This window comes from Temnothorax nylanderi, unplaced genomic scaffold (assembly GCF_030848795.1).
Source record: "Temnothorax nylanderi isolate EJ_2023f unplaced genomic scaffold, tnyl_v1.0 TNYL_tig0105_pilon, whole genome shotgun sequence".
Lineage (NCBI taxonomy): Eukaryota > Metazoa > Arthropoda > Insecta > Hymenoptera > Formicidae > Temnothorax > Temnothorax nylanderi.
Genome location: NW_027249167.1, coordinates 410537 through 432827, shown reverse-complemented (window position 1 = coordinate 432827; position 22291 = coordinate 410537). Strand labels below are relative to the sequence as shown.

Sequence of the window (22291 nt, the reverse complement as noted above, 5' to 3'; positions counted from 1 at the left end):
CTGCTTAAAGGGATAAATTTAAAATTTCAGATCCAACATGGGCAGATAAAACGGTGAAAAGTAACTAAATTCACGTGAAACTCAGTATTTGGGGGATTTTGGGGTCGCTGATTACGAATCTGAACGTAAAATTGTGAAATTCAAAATGGCGGATGCAAATATGAGAAACGGACGAAAATTCCAGTAAATGATCTGAAAACTCTTACTGGAGGGTTTTTTGGGTCGCTGATCACGAATTTGTAGCTAATTTGTTAAAAAACAACAGAAAAACCGTGTTAATTGAAATTCTACTCTTAGCGTTACCCAGAGATGACGGCGTGGACGTGGTAGAAATTCATCTCCTAGAGTAGAATTTTAATTAACACGGTTTTTCTGTTGTTTTTTAACAAATTAGCTACAAATTCGTGATCAGCGACCCAAAAAACCCTCCAGTAAGAGTTTTCAGATCATTTACTGGAATTTTCGTCCGTTTCTCATATTTGCATCCGCCATTTTGAATTTCACAATTTTACGTTCAGATTCGTAATCAGCGACCCCAAAATCCCCCAAATACTGAGTTTCACATGAATTTAGTTACTTTTCACCGTTTTATCTGCCCATGTTGGATCTGAAATTTTGAATTTATCCCTTTAAGCAGCCATAACTATGACGCCATATTGAATTGCGCATATATGCCACACGCCTTTCGAAAGCTCTTTTCAAGACGAACATTTTCCGCCCTTAGTCATTAAAATCCGTCCATACCAATTTTGGACAGATGGGGGGTAAAAGTGACGTGGATTGTCCCATATATATATATATATATATATATATATTTCTTATATGATTACTGATGACTCACTTTCTGTGATTTTGTGGCCTTCCGTGATAAAATTGTGATCCATGAAAAATTTGTTCGGTTTCATTTACTAACTCTATTCTAACTCTATCTGATATCTGTCGGATGTACTATAAATAACGTGACGCCTATTATTTTATATTTATATATTTAAAGTTTACTATAGAAAACAAGGATAATTTTTTTTTTTAATAATAATATGCTGTTACGTCTAATGTAAGCATGAAGTAGAGGAGCAAAAGAAAGCTTCCTAGCATTAATGTGTCTTAAAATGATTAAAAATAAAACGGGAAATCAGTCTGCGAACTATATTGGTTAATTGACGATTTAAATACGTATGCCTCGGGAATCTAAATCGAAATCATTATAAAGTGAATGTAAATCGATGAAAATTATTTGTTTAACTAAACGCACGGTAACAGAAAATTTCGCAAAATATTTACGCTGATTTCCTGATCAGGTAATTGCGTGTAAAAATTGAGCTGGATGGATGACTATAAAGCGTAGTAACAACATGTGTTAATTTAGACGAACTTAAACAGGCTTCCGACGGAGAAAGACTTGAGACATTTCTCATTAATCGCGATTACGTTTGTCTCTTTAAGGCTCCAGGGGCTCTTTCCGACATCTTGTGAGATTGTGATATCAGAGGCGAGAAATAACACGCTGAGAATTCTTGCATATTGTATTTTATTTCCAAATAAAAAGATATTTGTATAAAAGAACACTTCAGATCACTTCAACACACTTCAAAAATACTCCGAGATCTATCTCTTTCCCTTGACAGTTAATAAACAGCCGTAAAATGAATGTGATACGATGCAGGCTTATGCGCAGGCACATGACTATCATATTACATTCATATTACATTCATTTTACGGCTGTTTATTAATAACTGTCAAGGGAAAGAGATCTGATAGATCTAACTTAACCTCGGAGTATTTTCGAAGTGTGGTGAAGTGATCTGAAGTGTTATTTTATGCAAATATCTTTTTGGAAATGGCACGCAAGAATTCTCAACATTTCTCGCTTTTGACGTCACAATCTCACAAGATGTCGGAAAGAACCCAAGAGCCTTAATTTGGTCCGTTCTTATCGATGAATTGTATTGTACTTAAATTTTTGTTATATTTAAAAACGCACATTGACACATTTATCACTAACAATAAATGTGGCCAAATTCCTTGCTCGAATTATCTACTGTGTAAAATAGATTGTCATAACAATGACAATCAATATAGTTAATAAAAATTAATTTGATAATGACATTTAAATGCTGATATTGGCCTAGTTTACACCGTGCGACCTGATCGCGACCTGACCTATGCCCTGACCTAAAATATGCTTCTAAACAAAACGTTTACACCATGTAGACCTATGATACTTTTGGGTCGAATATAGGTAAAAATTTAGTCCGTTAAACGAAATTATATAGATTTTGGAGATCTATTAATATCGGTAGATAATCTTGATACACAGAAACGGGATAAATGGTGGATACCTGTGACCATCACTACACAGACAGAATGTAATTTTACCCAATCTTTTCATCATAACGGCACGTGGTTAAAAATCATGCGGTGGAAGGTTCCATATTGTGAATTTCGTTTGCCGTATGAAGAAAGTGGTTGGATAATAGTTAACTTACAGCAAACTAGTAAATAAGCTTATTATATTTGTTCCGTATATAATAATTGTACATTAATTCACACATTACGCGTAGCTTAATTTTTGCAAAACAAATTAACAGACTAAAATAATTTATAAATAGTAATATGTAAATTATATTTCTTTTAATATAAATATATATAATTTCTGATAAACTTTTTATGCTCTTTAAAAAAAAAAAGAAAAATGCAGATATTTGAAAATATTTTAATAAATCTCTAATAAAAGAGATCCGATATTTCTTGAAGAATCTCATAATTGACAAAAATTTTTATTTAACGACAGGTTATTATCGCGTTAATTATGATCGCAAAAATTGGATGAGTATTGCTTCTTATTATCTACTTGTTGAAAACTATACGAATATACATGTGCTAAATCGTGCTCAAATCATCGATGACGCATTTCATCTAATGTTAGATCACAAACTTGATTCCTCTATATTCTGGAATCTTACGGCTTATTTACATCGAAAGACAGATTATATTACGTGGTATCCGATGTTCAAAGCTCGTGAACACATGTCGAGAATTTTTCTATTGCAAGTGAATAAAGTTACAGAAATAAAGGTAGTAATATACTTTGTTCATAAAAAATATTATATGTACAGGTTTCCTTGTTTTTCGAAAGTTCATTTTACGCCACTTTGCTTTTACAAAAGACTTCACCTGTATTCGCTAGCCGAAAGAAATTTGAGGAAAATTTTTGCTTTTACAAAAAAAATTTTTCCCACATAAATTAATAATAATTGCTTCTTCTCTTTATACCATTTCGGCTTACGAAAGATTTTGCAGGAACACTTTACTTTCGGATAATGGGAAAAAATGTATATAAAATATCAACTTTTACTCATTCAAATTCTCAAGAAAATAAAATGTATAAAATAACATTTAAGCATGTTGTATTGTGATCTTATTTATTAGAAAAAGAAAAGATAAAACGGGAACATTTTTACTTGCTCTGTGCTTTATATTGCGTAATTTATGTATGTTAAATAACTTTTTCCCATATATATATATTTTTTTAATTTTATTTTTGTGTACTTTATATATATATATATATATATATATATATATATATATATATATATATATATATGTACATATGCACTTTAGGCGATCTTTAGGTCACCTGCGTTTACAAGCGTTACGTCATGTGGCCTAATTTAGATCAGGGCATGCGAAAAAGAGACCTGACCCAAGCGAGGTCGCAACTGTTTACATCGTCGCGACCTATCGTGTTTGGGTTGAATATAAGGTATAGGTCGCGGCCTAAACGCACGGTGTAAACTAGGCCATTGTACATCTCTTCATATCCTCCCTTATGTATGTACATTCGTATTAAAAGCGCATGTATATTGAATTGTGTATCGAGCAAAACGTGAAATTGCACAATCACATTTAACACTAAATATGTAATGAGAATGCGAGACCCAGTCTCGCATGTGTCGCAAATTTTTCTCCATCTCGAGCCACGACAATCAAACCAGTTTCGCTTTTTGTTTCGTTATTAACTGTTAAAATCTACGAGGTTTGGGATATACTTAACGATTACGTTTAATGATTCAGCTTATTCGTATGACTTCCTTTATTACTCTTTCTTTACGTACAATACTATATCGCATGACTCGAGCGCCAACTAACTGGGCGCGGTAAAGCACTGAGAATAAAAAGATAACTAGATGGGCTACTTTCAATTTTCGATCAAACTCTAACATTAACTTATTGTTACCGCTAATGACTAACACCAGCTATGTTAATGTGATTACATGCTTAATTGAAACGACAAAGACTCATTGTTCTTATACCTCCTGTATAAAGACAATTTTTTTACAGCATCTAATTTTAACAGTATGCACATAATTACGCACATTAGCAAGTCAATTTGAACATTATAGTAAAACAAAGCAATATAAATCGCGTAACAGTAATAATTTTTTTTTTAACTTACAAGAGAGTAGTTGTAAGAAGGAAAAAACAATCTTTCCCCCCCTCCCCCGACATGACAAGAGACGCTGCATTTATTTACTTTAAATTAAATTTCAGCCACTTTTGTAGTGCTGTCGCAGACAGCGTTGGTTATCGGCTGCCTACGGAGCAGTAAACTATTGCATTCCGAGTTATTATTTGCCATGCTACGATCACCTTTAGGATTCTTTGACACTACGCCGTCCGGCAGAATATTAAACCGTTTTGGGAAGGATATTGACATAATAGACAACGTTTTACCTCCAAGTATTAGGGCTTGGTTGTTTTGTCTAGCATCGGTATGCGAGAGTTTTAGTTTTAATCTCTATATGTATCACTATACGAATCAATGTTTAGCAGAAACCACTGGTCCACCAATCAGTACAAATATGATTAATTATATACCGACGATTAATTGAAGAGCTTCCGGATTTCTCGCAATTTCTATTCTTCATTAATATCCATTAATGATCAGTAGATGACTATCAAAAGCGCGCGTTATTAATAAATTAATGAGTAATTGTACGCCCGGCCTGACACCATACGTCTCTTTTCTCACAGCACAATCATACAAGGTACCATCTCCATCACTTTTCTTATCTTATCGTTATTATCATATATTACTCGCACTTTATTTCTCTCTCTACAATTTATTATTTGCACTCATATTTATTGTCTTTCTTTAATTATGTGCACCTCAATTCATGTGTGACTGCAGTGAGGAACTTGCATATTCACGTTTAGATGAATCAGGTGATGAGCAACTAATGAAAATGAACATTGCCGATTATAGAGCCTTAAGATAACTCTCTTACTCATTCACTCACTCGCTCGCTCACTTACTCACTCACTCACTCACTCACTCACTCACTCACTCACTCACTCACTCACTCGTAAAAAGCCTCGGTACATCCAACGCGACACGATTCGCGGATGCAAATCTGATATGTAAAAAAAACTCATTTTAACTCGATAAATCATAAAGTTGATTACGATCGTTGTAGGCGTGACAGTATTCGCAATGGCGCTATTCCTGGCTAAAGGGACGGTAGTCGCCTCTAGGCGTATCTTCGAGAGTACGCTGCAACACGTTCTTCACAACCCAATGTCATTCTTTGACAGAACTCCGACTGGCCGAATTCTTAGTCGGCTTGGTAAAGACATTGATGTTATTGACAATATCCTACCGGTTATTCTGCGTACTTGGATCACTTGCCTCTTTTCGGTATGATATTCTCATATAACTAACGCATTATTGTATAAGTAATGATCTCTGTGACAAGTTGTTATTGATTAATATTACGTCTCTTATTTGTCGAACGATACTTGCAACAGATATCGATATATTTTCCCCTCTTTCTTTTCTTGTTTCAGTTCATATTTAAATTTGCTATCGAGTATTGACACTTTGCACGAAGTATTCTCGTTGTTTTTTTTTTATTGTACTGTTAAATGATTTACGTTCCATCAGTAATTTATTTTGTATATTAATCGACGTTGATTTTACATCAGAATCGAGGATGAGAGATCAAGTTCAATATGTATTTAAAAATTCGAATCAAATCCAATAATCAAATTTTATTTTCTAAAATTCAAATAATATTCATAAGAAATATTTCATAGTTCTTATGTGCTTCACTGTGCTTACAAAGTAATCGATCCCGACTAGTTAGTTTCGAATTTTAGAATAAGTGTCTGCAAGATTCGAACTTATAAATGTACTTGTAAATAGTTTATATCATGAAGAATCGGAACAAGTAGTATTCGAACTCTGAGAATAAAGTTGTTAGTTTAAAGAATGTATAAATGTGTAAAGATTTTAAGTAACTTTTATTCTGTATTTTTAATCATATTTTTGTTATGTTTATTTTTTGTTATATTTATTTTAACGATTGATAATCTAATCTATTTGTAATTATCAAAAAATAAAATAATTGTCGCTGATTTTGATTCGAGGGAACATAAAATTTCTAATAAAGTACTCTCTCATGAAAGATTCGAACATATTTAATTTAGATTCGAGTCCACTTGGAAGTAATATTCTTGTTTTTCGAGGTACTCATTGAGGGTTCAAACCTATTTAGTTCAGGTTCGAGTCTACTTGAGAGTACTGCTTTTATTTTTCGAAGCAATCATAGAGAGTTCGAAACTATGCTAACAGATTTGAATCTACTTGTAAAATCTACTTGTAAAATACTTAATCCCATCGCTAATCAGAGTTACTTGAAACTCGATAACATTTACAAATGCGAAATGAAAAAAGAAGTACTTTTTTCTTCTCTCTATTGATAAAATTGTACGTTGGTGGATAATTGTTCCGCACATTTGAATATATAGAAACTCGATTGACGCGCAAAGAGTTAAAAAATGCGGATTTCCAGCAGTAGAAATGTACATTCTATCGAATTTGGGTCTGACTTTTCTGTCAAATTCGGATCTGACTGCTCGTTGGAAGTTTAAATGTAGCATTATTTTGAATAACAGAGCTTGGAGTTTTAGAAGAAACGGCAAAATATAAGTAACGTAGCGCTAGCCTGCCGGCTAAGCGTGTATGGGCACGGGTACGCTATTTGATGCGTGTGAGAAGTTGCCGGTAATCAGCACAGCACGGTGGATCGACAAGATGAATAGGATACGAAAGGACATGGTAAGAAATATCCTCGATGCTACTTGCCTGGCTCGAACAGCATTTTAGCGGCTTACCCGTGTGTCTTGTGCGTTCAGCCGGTCAGGTAACAGCCACGATTTGGCTACTTTCTTCCTCAGCTTAATTTTTCGCTAAATTCGTTAAACGATACGTTTCTGTTAACGATATCCGTTGTTTCAAGAGTACCCTGCCTGGAGCAAAATAGTGATGGGACATTTGAAAAAAAAGAACATATTCATGTACGAGATTGATCGATAAGTCCTAATTCTGGCAGTTTGTTAGGACTTAACCGAAGATATAACTGCGAGAGAAACACGCAAAGTCGTATCAACGAATCGTACCTTTTCTGTGGTGTTAAAATTCAGCTCAGTTATCTCATATTTGAGTTTTATTTTATGAAAGGATAACGTGATTCACGAGAATGCTTCTGCCGGATTTTATATTGTTCCATTCAGTCGCATCGCATATCTTAAAATTCATTGATCGAGCGGTTGATCATGGTGTGTGCTAATTGCTTTATTTTAGGGATAAAACGTAGGACCAGATATCCCGCTGTTCGCCTTTTTCGGAAGATGCTATCGTTAATGATGTTCATTTTCGTTTACTGTCAGTATATACGTGTTTGGATTCGACGAGTTAGAGGCACTAAAGAATGATGATCGTTTCGATTTTTTTTCACAAACTGCTTAAGGCTCCTGGGTACTCGTCGCGGTCATGTTGAAATGTGACGTCAGAATTAAGCGAGAAATGACACATTGAAAATTCTTGCATGGTATTTCCAAATAAAAAGATATTTACTTAAAATAACACTATATACAGATCACTTCAGCACATTTCAAAAATACTCCGAGTTGAATGCCTTTCCCTTGACAGTTAAACATCTCAACATATCCGTAAAAGGAATGTGATACGATGCAAGCTTATGCACAGGCGCATGACTAGGTTTCGTATTACATTTATTTTGCGGCTGTTTATTAACTGTCAAGGGAAAGGGGTAGACCTAACCTAAACACGGAGTATTTTCGAAGTGTGCTGAAGTGATCTGAAGTGTTATTTTATGTAAATACCTTTTTATTTGGAAATGCCATGCAAGAATTCTCAACGTGTCAATTCTCAACATTTCTCGCTTCTGACGTCACATCTCACGAGATGTCGGAAAAGAGCCCGGAGCCTTAATATCGCTCAAAACGGAATTAGCTTCGTCAAATCATTATCATTTTTACATCGCTTAGCAAACTCTACAATTGTTTTGTCTTCTTACATTTGTATCAAATTCTTTTTATATTAATTTTTTTCAGTTACTGTTTGAGAACATTACTGTTAATTTTAACTTGCCTAACAACTGTCGTCGTGACAATTTGTACAACTATTGTATATATAAAATAAATCATAGTGCAACCGCATAGTGTAGTAATCATTCAGGGAATGGACACAATTATACCAGTAATATTCGTGTACAAAAATGGTCTTGCTTGTGCTTGATAACGCTTATTACTTTATTACTTGCTTGTGTAACATCCTCCTAATTACGATTCTGCCTTCTGGGAACATGTGATTTATTTGTATTTCCTATTGCTCTACATATATATATATATATATATATATATATATATATATATATATATCCTGTCTGGTATGTGCCACACAGCAAACTCCACACCTTCGCATAATATGAGATCAGAGCAGTAGTTTAAGTCCATAATATTGCCAAATTGCATTTGATAATCGAGCAGCATTACAATAGAAAAGAGAAATATAAATGTCGTTTATAGCAATCGTTCGGCAGTTTCAATAAACCGCATTGAAAAGAGAAACGAAACAAGTTTAAGTCTGATAATGTCAAGAGCTATTCTTTAGTCGTGTAATACATGGTTCGTCTAACGTATAACACATTGACTGCTTATGAGATAAGTTTTCGTTAAATTCTTGCTGATTATCGTTTTTTTTCCACGAATCGCGCATACCGTATCAGATGCGGTTACAATGAAAGTCATCCATGTCTGATGTTGTAGCGATGGCGAGCTTTTTCTGCGATTTGGCACCGCAGCTGGGCTGTTGGTTGGCTGCTCGCCAGATGCACATAGTGATGCTGCGTGCTGTGATGCGTGCCCCATTGACCTTCTTTGATACGACTCCTATTGGTCGTATTATCTCCAGGTTTGCTAAAGACGTGGACGTACTGGATACATCTCTTCCCCCACAAATTTCTGATACCATCTATTGCTTGTTCGAGGTAATTCTTTCGTAGCGTGCCGAGAATACCAATTGGGATCTCCTTATCATTGCTTTCCCATATCTTCTCGACCTCGCAGTTTGAGTTTCATACGTGTACCATCACTATCCACCAGAAAACTTTGCGTACACCTTAGACTGCGATCAGATATGTCGTTTTCCCCGGATATATAACTTGTGTTTGTTAAGAGGTGCCTGAATAATGGTGGTATTGGTATATTATTATACGCTGGACACTTTGGATGGGGTATAATCCCGTAGCTTTGCAAACTGGTTTCAAAAATACATTCGGAACACGTGGAGTAAATGTGCCGTAGAGTCTGCCATCGAGTATAATTGTGTCCGTTCTCGCAGAACGACTACAGTTAATGGAGTTACTCTGTCTATACCGGAGTAAAAAGATTTAGCAGTATCGAGTTTGACTTGAGAGAAACTTAAGTATATCTTGACGCTAATGCTTGTATGTATTTGTCTAATGCACAGCGATAATCATATTCATGGTACATGTTGGTGGGCCTATGAAACGACCAGCGCTAGCTTGTCTTTCTTTTGTATAAAACGACTGCTGTCCGGAAGAGATATGAGCGCTTCATTCAATAAAATTTCTGCATGGGATATATTATCAGTTTCTTTTTATTTATACTTCTCTTATATGAAGCTGATTCGTTTGATCAACTTTGCGTATTCTTTATACTTACATATTTTTTGACACGCAGATATTTCTTCCTGCTCCGATTAATTTATATCACATACAATATGATAATATCAACATCTCGAGTTCTCTACATTATGAGAATAATGAGGAAGCGGAATATTTTCTGTGTTATTAACGGTATGTATGCATTGCAGGTGATAGCTACTCTCGTTGTCATAAGCTACAGTACACCTATATTTGTCGTGGTGATACTGCCAATAGGCGCGATTTATTACTTTATTCAACGTTTTTACGTTGCAACGTCACGCCAATTAAAACGATTAGAGTCCGTGTCGAGATCTCCTATATATTCGCATTTTAGTGAATCAGTAACTGGTATGTTCAAAAGTTATATACGCATGTCCTATAATATTTTACTTAATAAAAATTAATCTACTTATCTGTCATGTAGGTGCGCAAATAATTAGAGCGTACGGTGTACAAGAACAATTTATTCATGAATCTGAAAATAAAGTAGATTTCAATCAAGTGTGTTACTTTCCTAGCATTATTGCAAACAGGTATATCTTTACATGATGATATAATTACATTTCTATATGCATAATTGTTAACTAAAATGCATATGTTGTAGATGGCTGGCCGTGAGATTGGAGATGGTTGGAAATTTAATTATATTCTTCGCAGCATTATTCGCTGTTTTAAGTAGAAATACTATGAGTTCAGGTCTCGTTGGTCTGTCGGTCAGCTATGCCTTACAAGTAAGATATAATTAACTACATATATACAATATAACGACGGTTTTAGTATTATATTAGCAATGTGGTATTTTCTATTATGTCACTCGAACATTTCTGATAAAACTAAGTTAAAGTATCAAAAGCGCTTAGAAGTCGCTACATGCAACTTTGGTGATATTTATATGTTCTTTTGGTACTTTGTGAAAGGATTATATGTATTCATGTATGAGGATTGATGTTATGTTTGCTACAGATTACCCAGACCTTAAATTGGCTGGTGCGCATGACGTCTGATGTCGAGACTAATATCGTCGCGGTAGAGAGAATAAAAGAGTACGGTGAGACCGCACTAGAAGCGCCATGGAAGAACACAGAATACACGCCTCCGAAAGAGTGGCCTAAGCACGGTCGCGTCGACTTTAAGAATTTTAAAGTTCGTTACAGGCAGGGATTGGATCTCGTGCTGAACGGCCTGACATTCAGCGTTCTCGGCGGCGAGAAGATCGGCATAGTAGGCAGAACCGGCGCTGGAAAGTCGTCTTTGACATTGTCGCTCTTCAGAATAATCGAGGCCGCCCACGGAAAGATTTTGATTGATGATATTGATATTTCTAAGCTAGGTCTTCACGATCTGCGCTCGAGATTGACCATCATTCCTCAGGATCCCGTATTGTTTTCCGGAACGCTAAGGATGAATCTGGATCCTTTCGATTGCCACTCCGACGAAGAAATCTGGAGAGCGTTGGAGCACGCTCATCTGAAATTATTTATAGAAAGTATGAGTCTTTGTGATCTTCCGTTAGGAAATTTCGATAAATTCTACTTTTGAAAAATATAATCTCCTTATTTTTTTTTTTTTTTAGACTTGCCAAACGCTCTTTTACATGAAGTTTCTGAAGGTGGAGAAAATTTAAGCGTAGGGCAACGACAGTTGATCTGCTTGGCGAGAGCGTTACTTAGGAAAACGAAAGTTCTCATATTAGACGAGGCAACAGCCGCGGTTGATTTAGAGACGGATGATTTAATTCAGACTACGATCCGCCAAGAATTTAAGGATTGTACAGTTCTCACAATAGCCCACAGGCTCAACACTATTTTAGATTCTGACAGGTATTTTTAAAATTATTTTAATATTGTATTTCGCGTGTGTTTGTACGTATGTACTACAATTATTTTATTTTGAATAGTATTTAGAACTATTTATATGTAAATTTATCTTTCTTTACAAAATAACTAAATAATAATATTCCAATTCTTACCTAATTTCTTGTTTTTTCTCTAATTGTTCTGAATAGAAAACTATAATCCTATATAAATACAAATATTTTAAAATGTAATTCAAAATAAAATAATATAATTGTGATTTTTAATTATAAATTGATGTCTCAAGGAGATTTAAAAAAAAATAAGAAAAACGTTATGATAAAAGTATAAAAATGAATGTAGATTATTTAAACTTCATTTCCGAGTTATAATAAATTCCAAAAAATGTTTGAAATGCTCACCATTACAGCGGAAGTTTGGATGACTATGTTAATTTTAGCTTCCGCTTTTATTAGAAATAAATAAAATAAAAATAAACAGCTTTCGTAGTTCGCCAGTGATAAATAAATATATTTCAGTTTCTCGACATAACTGGCAAATATATAAATAAATAAAATAATTTTCTATATTGGTTTGGGGCTGTTCAATTATCATGATGCGATCGCAAAACTATTTTCTATTTTTGGCTTAAATCACAAATAATAATGTTTCAGGGTGATCGTATTGGACAATGGTCTGATCGTTGAATATGATTCTCCGGAAGTGCTACTTCGCAATCCATCTAGCTCTTTCTACAGTATGGCTAAGGACGCAGGTCTAGCTGCTTAAGCAAAAAAAGAAAAAGAATTCATATCACGTAATGATTTTTTTAGCGCCTGTATTCGCGTTATTTGCGAGCCAACGTTAAAGTAAGCGACACGCATGGTTGCGTTCGAAAACTTTACTCGGATGCACACCGCGTCGTTCTATCTTTGTTACGTACTAAAAATTGAACAAGGATAGAACGACGCTGATGTGCACCCGAGTGAAGTTTTCGAACGCAGCTCAGAAAACCATAAAACAAAAAAAACGCGTAACCTTAGCATTAATTTGTATAGTGAAATATTTCTATGAACAAGCGAGAACGTTTGATTTAACCGACTGTGCAAGTACGCTGAATTATCGTCAAAATTGTTACCAGATCTTATCCTGTGACGAATAATGATTTCTCGATTGCACTGTCGATTATCAAACCTTATATATCCTAGAAATAAGTAGTGAGGTCTTTCATTACGAAGCAAGCAATGCGACACATCTCGTTTCTAAATTATCGTCGATATCCGATATCCAACTTTAACTAGGCAGTGATCGGGTGGATTCCTATAATGAATAGTACGTCAGCATTTTGATAAAAGAGAATCAATTAATTATTTTTTGCAATGCGCTTTGTGCCCCTCTTAAAAATAATCTGTATAACTTATAGTGCAATTAACGTACTTAAATTATAAACGTTTTTACACAACATTACGGCAGCTTTTTTTATTTACACATTTCTAAAGCAACAGCATTTGATTAATATTGCATATGTAATAATTAATATTATATTAAATCAATATTATATCAATATTATATTTAATATTGATACAATGATATTGTATTATATCATTATATGTTATTAATGATGTACTTACGGAATGTAATAGTGTCGGATAATTTTTAAGCAAGTAATATTGGTTTGAATAGTATTTGCGAGCCAAGGTTTTGGGAATATGTTCCCAAAATATTCAGTCAAGCGATAGGAATTTTTGCACCTGATAACTTTCGAGTTAAGTTACGCCAATTTGAATAGTTCCGATTTTACTAAAGTAAGACTATCAACAAATGTGTGTACAGTGATCGATAAAAGTGCGTGTTCATTCAGATTATAAAGAGAAGAGGAAAGAGAACAAAAAGTTGACCGTGATTATTCCAAATAACCCATCAATTTAGAGCTTTAAAATACCGTTTCGAGCTCTAGAATACTGTTCTCACAATTACTTCTTCATAGAGTGCTTTATTTACTGACACAAGTCGACACAAGTGTTGTTCTGTCTTTGTTAATTATTGAATGCAACAAAAGATAGAACGACGTTGTGTCGACTTGTGTCAATAAATGGAAAGCACCCAATAACATTTGGGATGTTCTCTAGATTTGAGTGCACAATTTGGATTTCTTTTCCATGGACTATATCGTTCACTTAAAAAAGTGCATTTTTATTTTCATATTTTCCTGTAACATATGACAATCAGTCGCAATATTAACATTATTTATTGTTACTTTGTTAAATCACACACACACACACACACACACACACACACACACAATGTTAATAGATCCCGATTGAGGTGTATTTTAATCTGACATTTGCTGAATGCTTACCTTATTAAGAAACTGGATACAAATTAATTTTAAACCGACATTCAGTACCGCTTATACGTAACGTAATATTTTATTTTTATAAATCACTTGTTGATGCGAATAATAACGTTGCAATGGTCGTTTTAATTTACACATTTCGTATGCAGCAAAAGTATTTAGGAAAGTAATGCAATATCACATTTTATTGTATATACTCTATCTCTTTATAAAGTTTCATGTATTACCCAAAGTATAGTTAAATGACATTTGTGCCTATTTTACAAAGAGCAGAGAGAAATCGCATTTATCGAAAATTATATGTACTACATAAACTTTAAAGCTATAACTCGCGTACTTTATTTCTTTTCGCGTTTGATCGCGTTCATAGGTAAATCATAATTTAGACTCTTAAACTAGTATTTACTATTTTGTATAGCAATCGTATATGTACTAGATTTGTATAGTATTTTAATCTCTTTAATATCTTATATTATCAGATTATCATTGGATACTTTCAAGAGTACTAACATTGCGTTAAACTTGCTTTCTATTTGCCACTCTATTTGTAAAAATAAGGCTGCTGAAAATGAGATAATTAGAAGTCATTCTACAATCGCCTAGTGCCCTATTAAAGTTCCATCATTTGGAAATAATAATTTTTAATATTTGTGAAGAAAGATAGACGGCTCGCATGGCCCTTGAAAAAAAGCAGTAGCCACTAAACTTATAACAGGAAGAAAGTGATATTTGCCAAATGTATCCGAGATACAAATGTAAAAGCCAAACGTCAAGTTAACCAAGTTTCGTCAGTACTCAATGCAATTTATGTAATAAACTCGGGCCTTCTTTCGCAAAACTACATGACTCGCAGATCTGGTGTAATTACCAAATCGTGACTAGAAAATACTTCCGTACCTTACTGTAAGTTCTAAATTTAGAGAGAGATCTTTTTTCGCAATTTTATTAGTAACCCAGATAGCCAAGTTGCCCGCAGGTTGCTGTCAATTTGCTTAAAACTGCTTTGCTAAGTTGCCTTCAATATTGAGGAAAGCGGCTTCCGATTTTGCCTATTGGATTGCCGACTTTTATTGCCACCAAAACGGTTGCCAACAGATTGTGGCAACTTTTATGGCAATAAGTATACTACGAGCTTTCCGCTTGTTTGCGTAAGGTAATCGTTGTCTGCATAATGCTTTTAATTTAATTAATATGCTTGGCTATCTGGGAAGGTATAATTTAAATCAAAATTTAAAATAGCCGTTTGGTTAAACTGTTACACGGTAATTTACATTTTTCATCAAATATTATTGGAAGTTTTGTTTTATGAAATTTGACCCTGCGTTAATGTGTTTATATAAAACTTTCGTTATCGATGTTGCTTACATATCGAACATACTTCCAATCTGTTTTTTGTGCGAAGTTAGAAATCTGTCTTGCCATTCATAAAACTACCGATATTATAATACAATAAGATATTATTTTAATTCTTGACTAACTCTTTCGAACTTAGCAATGTAATAAAAATTACCGTGTCGGACGTGTGTTCATCAACCCAGTGAGAAATACCTCATCAAAACGATATCAAATTGACGTCAAATAGATGAAAATTTCATCTATTTGACGTCAATTTGATATCGTTTTGATGAGGTATTTCTCACTGGGAAATTGGAATGAAAATTTACGGATTCAATGTTCAAGATTTGTTTCGAAAATCTGACTCGAAAGAGTTACGCAAGATTAATCATTTTCCACGATTATATGTTGCGAAGAGAAAATGCGGAATTATATTTTCACGCGTATTATTTCCATTGTTAATAATATATAGATTAAACCACGCATTAAATATCTTTTAACTTTTTACTTAAAAATTACGCTCGTGGCTTCAGTTAAATTACCTTTCGTTTTTAGTAGCATGCGTATCGCCGAACCGAATTTTTCGTACCTCGAACACAAATAGCGGCGATGAATTGTATGTACGTCCCTCTTTTAACAGTTTTTTTTTTAATCGCATTCTGAAGTTTTTACGATATCGGTGTTATGTAGATATTAAAACAGCAGATGAGAGACATGTAAACGGTAATCTTCAATCTGTGTTTCAAATTGTAATACACGTTTTTCATTCGTTATTTACCTTAGATATAATACTAAGCATTAAAAAAGAAAGCTAAAAAGAGCCAGGGAATAAAGCTCTACTATATCGTAATCCGTATTATACACGCGCATGCGAGAGAGCTTACTAACGACAACTGCGCGGAAGGAAAAGTGCCTTCTTGTAAGAACAAAAAAAAAAGCAGGAAACTAACGTACCGTTTATAACGTACATTTAGAAATTTATCAATCTGTATATTTAATTTTCTTTTCTAGCATGCTTCTCTCTTTCTATATATAATCTAATAATTGTAAAATTTGGTGGAGCTCCAGTTGTTATCGCCATCTTGCTACGCGCAATTTAATACATAATATTTGCATATAAGATATTCGGTTTCTCGTTCGTTACATTTATTGTTCGCGCAGAGGGATTTAGCTATGTAAAGCGACAGAGGGAAATATAACGGGGTTCAACTTGAATGAAACTTGCAGATATGGACAGATACGAGTTCTTTTTTTTTATGTGAGCGACCAACGCTCGTCGATCTTGAGCACATAAATTTATCGAACACACACAGTCGTTTTACGTAAATTTTGTAAGTTCCTGTATATCGCGCTTAAGAAGTAGTAAAGATAACAACTAGGAGGAATCATCTATATTTATTATAAACGATAATTTTTACAGTCTAAACGGCATCGGCGCGTCGTGTTAATAATACGTACGACTGCCGTGTACCTCTATTCTCGAATACTCTCAATTTTCCAGAGTGATGCCGCAGAATATCTCCGCGACCGCACGTAACGACCTTAGCCCGAAGAGCCGCGTTTAAAACCTTGGCATCGCACACCTTGGCGTGCGGTGATACTCACAAATTACGCTACAAACCAATCTCATTCGGAAACAAGTACTTATATTACTTATATTACGGTAATGGATATGTAATGTACATTGTCCAAAATATAGACAGTAAGTCGGCGGTAGATAATTATATGACTATACTCTAACAAAATATAAAATACAACATTAAATGTAATTTGTAATACTAACGTCGGCATTAGTGAAACACGATCTCCCCCCCCCCTTCTCCTGTTACACAGGCTTCTGAATGCTGGAGCTTACAAGGGGAAGGAACCATTTAATGCGCATCTCTCCTCCCCCCTTGCGTAATCTTATAAAATGTCGCGATACGAATGAAGAGGATTCAAATTTGTCACTCAGAAGAAGATACATGTGTGATGTATGATAATTAAATCAATTTTATTTCGTAGCAACATCTCGCCCGATAATGCGAATGCTATTGCTAACATCGTCTGAAATCGTTGATCCTCATTGGGCTTTCTTTTCTTTTTTCTTTTCGACATTTGGCTGAACATCCAAATCGGTAGAACGGCGTTTCCCGTGCTAACACAATACATTGGAAGTGCCTACCTCGCGATCAAACATTTACACGAATGATAACATTGGTGAGCATACTACCTACATTTATAGCTTGTTCTGAGAGAATCGCGAGATACAGCCATGGATCCATGACGAGCTATCTCGGCTATGTTTCTTATACGCATGTGTGTACCGTTTGTTCGTTTTCATCTCTTCGCGCATCTCCGCATATTCTAAGTTCGAGTAAGAAAATTTATTTCTATCCTTACCTCTCCTCTTTTGCCAAGCGTCGTTGCATAAGGAAACGTAGCTTCGGAAATAGATTATACATGTACACACACGCACGCGCACACACAATTATGCGGAAATTTGTATAAATAAATTATCGATGTGTGTAATTATATTCCTTTGGTATCGGACATTTTATTAATTCGGGGCAACGTAGAATACAACGTACTTAATGCTAAATCTATGCGCATCAAGTATTATTCATTCTTTTTCACCGATCCGTCCTTTGACGGACGGTCCTTGACAGCTACCTGCTTCTTACTTTCCGCGAGCTGCGTCTCCATCTCCCCGGAGAAACCAAACTCGTTCACTCGGGTGTGATCGATCTTATATATCCATCTTTGGTACAAAAATATGAAGAAAACAATGTCGTCGCGGAAGCAGCCGAGCCTGTACAACGTCGGCATCTTTATCACAAATGCAAAGATATCGTCGATGAACGTGTTCAGGAATTTGTACGACAGCATACGCCATGGAAGGTGCGCGACGCTCTTCAATTTGTAGTTGATAAATAGCTGCGGTGTCATCATGATGAATCCGAAAGTCAACAGGAATCCATACAACATATTGAGAATCCAAGAGTACCATCCCTTATGCTCCAAATACATTAAAGAATAAATGGCGTATCCTCCCAGCAGAGGGTACAAAGCCCACGATAGATACTTGAAGGCGAGTCTGTCGTACTCCTTCGTAGAAGACTCCACGTACGATCCCTTATCTTGGAATGATATCTTCGGAAAGACTCCGAGTATTTTCACTTCTCTATTGACGTTAATGTCTATAACTTTGTTTATCTTCCACACCTCGATGCACAGACTTACCGCGCAGCTAATGCGCACAAGCGTGTTCATCTCGTTGTCTAGAACGTAGAGGAGAACAACGAGAGACTGGAATACATTGAAAAATACAGAGCGCACCGACAAACCCTCCAAGGATTTTCGGTTGTTCCAGAATTGGATATCTGAAAAGCATAAGCATATTTCTCAGAATGTTTGCAGCTGCGCAATATGTGCGAGATTTTATTACTTATTAAAGATGGACTTGGTTTTTCAAGAGCTTACCATTCTTAAATGCTAAAAATTCAAACACACTATGCAAGATCGATACAATTATAGTCAATCCTAGTAAATATGGATTCGTTTCCAGTAAAGTTTCCTTCAGAGTATCTTGATCGTTATCATCGTCATCAGATGCTTCTCCTATAACATGAACAACAAAAAATGATAAACCTTACTAATCACGATTGTTCATGTAGCGAAACCAACCCTTGACCCCTTGAATTTTGCTAAATTTTTAATATGTTACAGTACATCCCATTCACTAATACAAGCTACAGTACTCTGTTCAATGCACAATATAGTTCATGAAATATTAATGTTTAAAATTTTTCGTGTAATTGTTTTAAAATTCTGCAAAATAAAGTTTATTTACATATTATAATTATGTATTATAAATGAGAAAAATAAAATTATGACATTACAAAGAAGTACATCAAAATTAACAAAAATATATTACATGACAATTAATCTTCGGTGTCGGAACTTTCAATTTGTTCACTATCAATAATATGATCATAAGGTGTGTACACGTTTTTGGATATCTATTAGAGAAACATTTAAAGCGCATATTAATTGGTACTAAGCGTGTTTTATAAATGCAACTTCTTTGCATAAACCTGATTTATCATTAATAAAAAAAAATGTTTTACCATTAATATCTCATAAACTATTGCGTATTGGACAAAATTACTGTACCTTGTATTAGTGACTGAAGTGTACTGTAACATATTAAAATTTTAGCAAAATTTAAGGGCTCAAGAGTTGATTGTTCCCTTGTTAATCTTTGCTATTTTAGAAACGTAACACAAACCCATGAACGACGACGTCCATTTATTTCTAACGGACTGAGCCGCGTATATTTGCCATTTGAACAACGAAAGTGGCTGGTAAGTCAACCTGAGCTCCAATTGTTCTACGGTATTATTTAACGGTTGATAGTCCCGCTGCATGTTCCAAAAATCATTCATATATAGTATCGGCTTGTAAGAATTTCCACCGGGTAAGAAATGTATATCTAAGAGAAGAGTAATCTGGAGTGTTTTCGGTACTATAGGTCTATGCATGTAAAATATAAATATATCTATAAACTTACATTCGTCCAATGGCTGCGGTACTTGACCATACACCCAATTGGTTTCATCAAACACTAAATTAACGGTCAAATTTGGATGCCAGTGCGACACATATTCTTGATCCATTAGCTCAGCTTTCTGCAAGAATTTACATGCTTAGCATACACAATAGGCTGTTTGTTTTAGCTGAACTTCTTTTACACGTTTCTTTGTGTATAGAGGCTAGATTGACATGTAGTCTGTGCGTGTGTCTTGCGTTTTTCGAACTGCGGCCTATGTAGACCGGGCATTAGTTTCCTTATTGCTTACGTCTTACTGCTTAGAGCTTCCGCACAAAACTTTCGTATGGCAACGAAACATGGGTCAACGCACAAGAAACGTATCGGTTAAGCTGGCCACACACACTTTTTCGTAACAGTAACAGTAGGGTTATACGTCAAAACGTTTCTTGTGCGTTGACCCACGTTTCGTTGCCATACGAAAGTTTTGTGTGGAGGCTCTTAAGTTTTTCTATGTGCTCGGGCCTTGATTTTGAAAGTTAATAAGATATACGCACCGCCATTTCCTCCTTACTGGCTGTACTTTCACCAGTCAACAAGTTGTGTCTCTTCTGATACCTAATTTTCTTAAACTTATTCAACATTTTTCTTGAGTAAGACATATAGTCACCAGCGTAAACGCCTTTGCCAGCTTTGGGATTCGGCGATTTCCCGCTTTTCGTTATGTATATGTGAAGGTAGATCGAGCCGTTTTGTTTTAATCGCTCGGAAGGGACAAACATGTGCTCGAGAACTCTGGACCCGTCTCGATTCGGTCCGCCATACCAATCCCCATAAATCAAACCCTCTTCGAACCAAATCAAAGATCGTGGATCGTCAAACCTTTTAAAGTTCTCGGATTCCGACAGATAAATACTAAGGTCAAATAACGTTCCATTCGAAAATATATTTACAGCTTGTAAGCGCACATCGCCAACGGCGTTGGGAGACTTCGGATTATTATCGGAGCGTCTAAAGAGGCTGCTAATAAAATAAATTATGAGAGCTCGTATTATCAACGATTTTGTTATGGCAAAGAATGATTCTAAGCGCGATTGCTGTGCCTTCTGCCTTTGTTCGTTATTCTCCACGTTTGCCTGCAAGAAACATCTCCGAGTTACAATCAATGCCTCGACATTACTTCGGTATGTTGGCATAACATAACATCACGGCAATTTATAAATAAATTTTAATATCCACAACTGTACCCAACTGACTATGCAGTATTGCGCAATCTTTCATTAAAAGAAAAAAGGAAGAAACAACTCATGTATAATTTAAAGAGACGTTGATGTAAACTCTCCGTCTTCATTCTCAAGACACTTTACGGTGCGACCGTGAGAATCGAGATAAACGATAAATGTAATATAGCAAATTGACGCACGTCTGCCTCGTCGTTATTTTGTTCGGTTCTCGGGACCAGTTCACCATTGGGCTGACTGTTATCCATATTTTCTGTGTCATCTACTTCCGCGTTGTCACGATGATCGTCCCCAGTAACCACCATTTTTTTCCTGATCAGATCCCGTGTCCCGTCAGTCCGGAGCAGTCCGGAGTCCCGTGAGCCATGAGTTGCCATGAGTTTCCTTCGATCATAAACAGAAGAAACGCAGAGGCTAAAGTCACTAGATTTAGAAAAGTTGCCACACATATAAAGGCCTGTCCACGATGTAGAACTTGGCCCAAGTTCTCGAGGAAAAGTTAAGGCCATTGCACGTTACAAAATTTTAGTCATAATCGTAAAGGGCCATCTACAATGAGTCGGAGTCGCAAGAGTCGTAAGAAATTGACCAATCATGCTGGGTCTACAATGCGAGTCGCAAAGTCGTGAGTCGCAAGAATTGACCAATCACAGTCGAATTTGAGGAGAATAATTCGACTGTGATTGGTCAATTCTTGCGACTCACGACTTTGCGACTCGCATTGTAGACCCAGCATTACAGTTCATTATTCTTCGACCGCAAGGAGAATAATAGACTGTGATTGGTCAATTTCTTACGACTCTTACGACTGCGACTCATTGTAGATGGCCCTTAAGGCTGTAAGAAAATAGACCAATCACAGTCAATTATTCTTCTCGCGCTTAAAGAATAATCGAGTGTGATTGGTCTATTTTCTTACGACCTTACGATTATGACTAAAACTTTGTTACGTGCAATGGCCTTTAAGCTGGCCACACACACTTTCCGTAGAACGTAACAGT

The 22291-nt window shown here is 35.4% G+C and overlaps 2 protein-coding genes across 8 annotated transcripts in view; one reads left to right on the top strand and one right to left on the bottom strand.

Moving 5' to 3' along the window:
- Mrp (Multidrug-Resistance like Protein 1) overlaps nt 1-17300 on the top strand; it is a 58184-nt gene extending 40884 nt beyond the window's left edge. For 4 of the 7 annotated variants that reach the window (XM_071712059.1, XM_071712058.1, XM_071712056.1 and 1 more), the window contains 7 exons: nt 5478-5698; nt 10202-10382; nt 10459-10567; nt 10639-10765; nt 10998-11520; nt 11608-11854; nt 12502-17300. In XM_071712059.1, the coding sequence (XP_071568160.1) occupies nt 5478-5698; nt 10202-10382; nt 10459-10567; nt 10639-10765; nt 10998-11520; nt 11608-11854; nt 12502-12616 (1523 nt within the window). In that variant the 3' untranslated portion in view covers nt 12617-17300. Of the gene's footprint in view, nt 1-4551; nt 4773-5477; nt 5699-9132; nt 9354-10201; nt 10383-10458; nt 10568-10638; nt 10766-10997; nt 11521-11607; nt 11855-12501 lie in introns of all 7 variants that reach the window. The other 3 variants (XM_071712057.1, XM_071712055.1, XM_071712054.1) reach the window with 2 other exon arrangements.
- On the bottom strand, nt 16895-21680 carry LOC139775783 (putative lipid scramblase CLPTM1). The gene is made up of 6 exons (XM_071712060.1): nt 21473-21680; nt 20607-21185; nt 20071-20188; nt 19789-19992; nt 18981-19118; nt 16895-18880 (listed from the first exon to the last, which is right to left on the bottom strand). Exons 1-6 carry the CDS (start codon nt 21665-21667, stop codon nt 18117-18119), a joined length of 1998 nt encoding a protein of 665 aa, XP_071568161.1. The 5' UTR covers nt 21668-21680; the 3' UTR covers nt 16895-18116.
- Between the last annotated feature and the right edge of the window lie 611 nt (nt 21681-22291).

Excerpts from the sequence above, each read along its gene's own strand:
- LOC139775783 (XM_071712060.1), bottom strand. The coding sequence starts at position 21,667 with ATGGCAACTCATGGCTCACGGGACTCCGGACTGCTCCGGACTGACGGG. Across the intron at positions 19,993-20,070 it reads ACCGCAGCCATTGGACGAAT|ATATACATTTCTTACCCGGT; the intron begins GTAAGTTTATAG and ends CTCTTCTCTTAG. Across the intron at positions 18,881-18,980 it reads ATTTTTAGCATTTAAGAATG|ATATCCAATTCTGGAACAAC; the intron begins GTAAGCTCTTGA and ends TATGCTTTTCAG.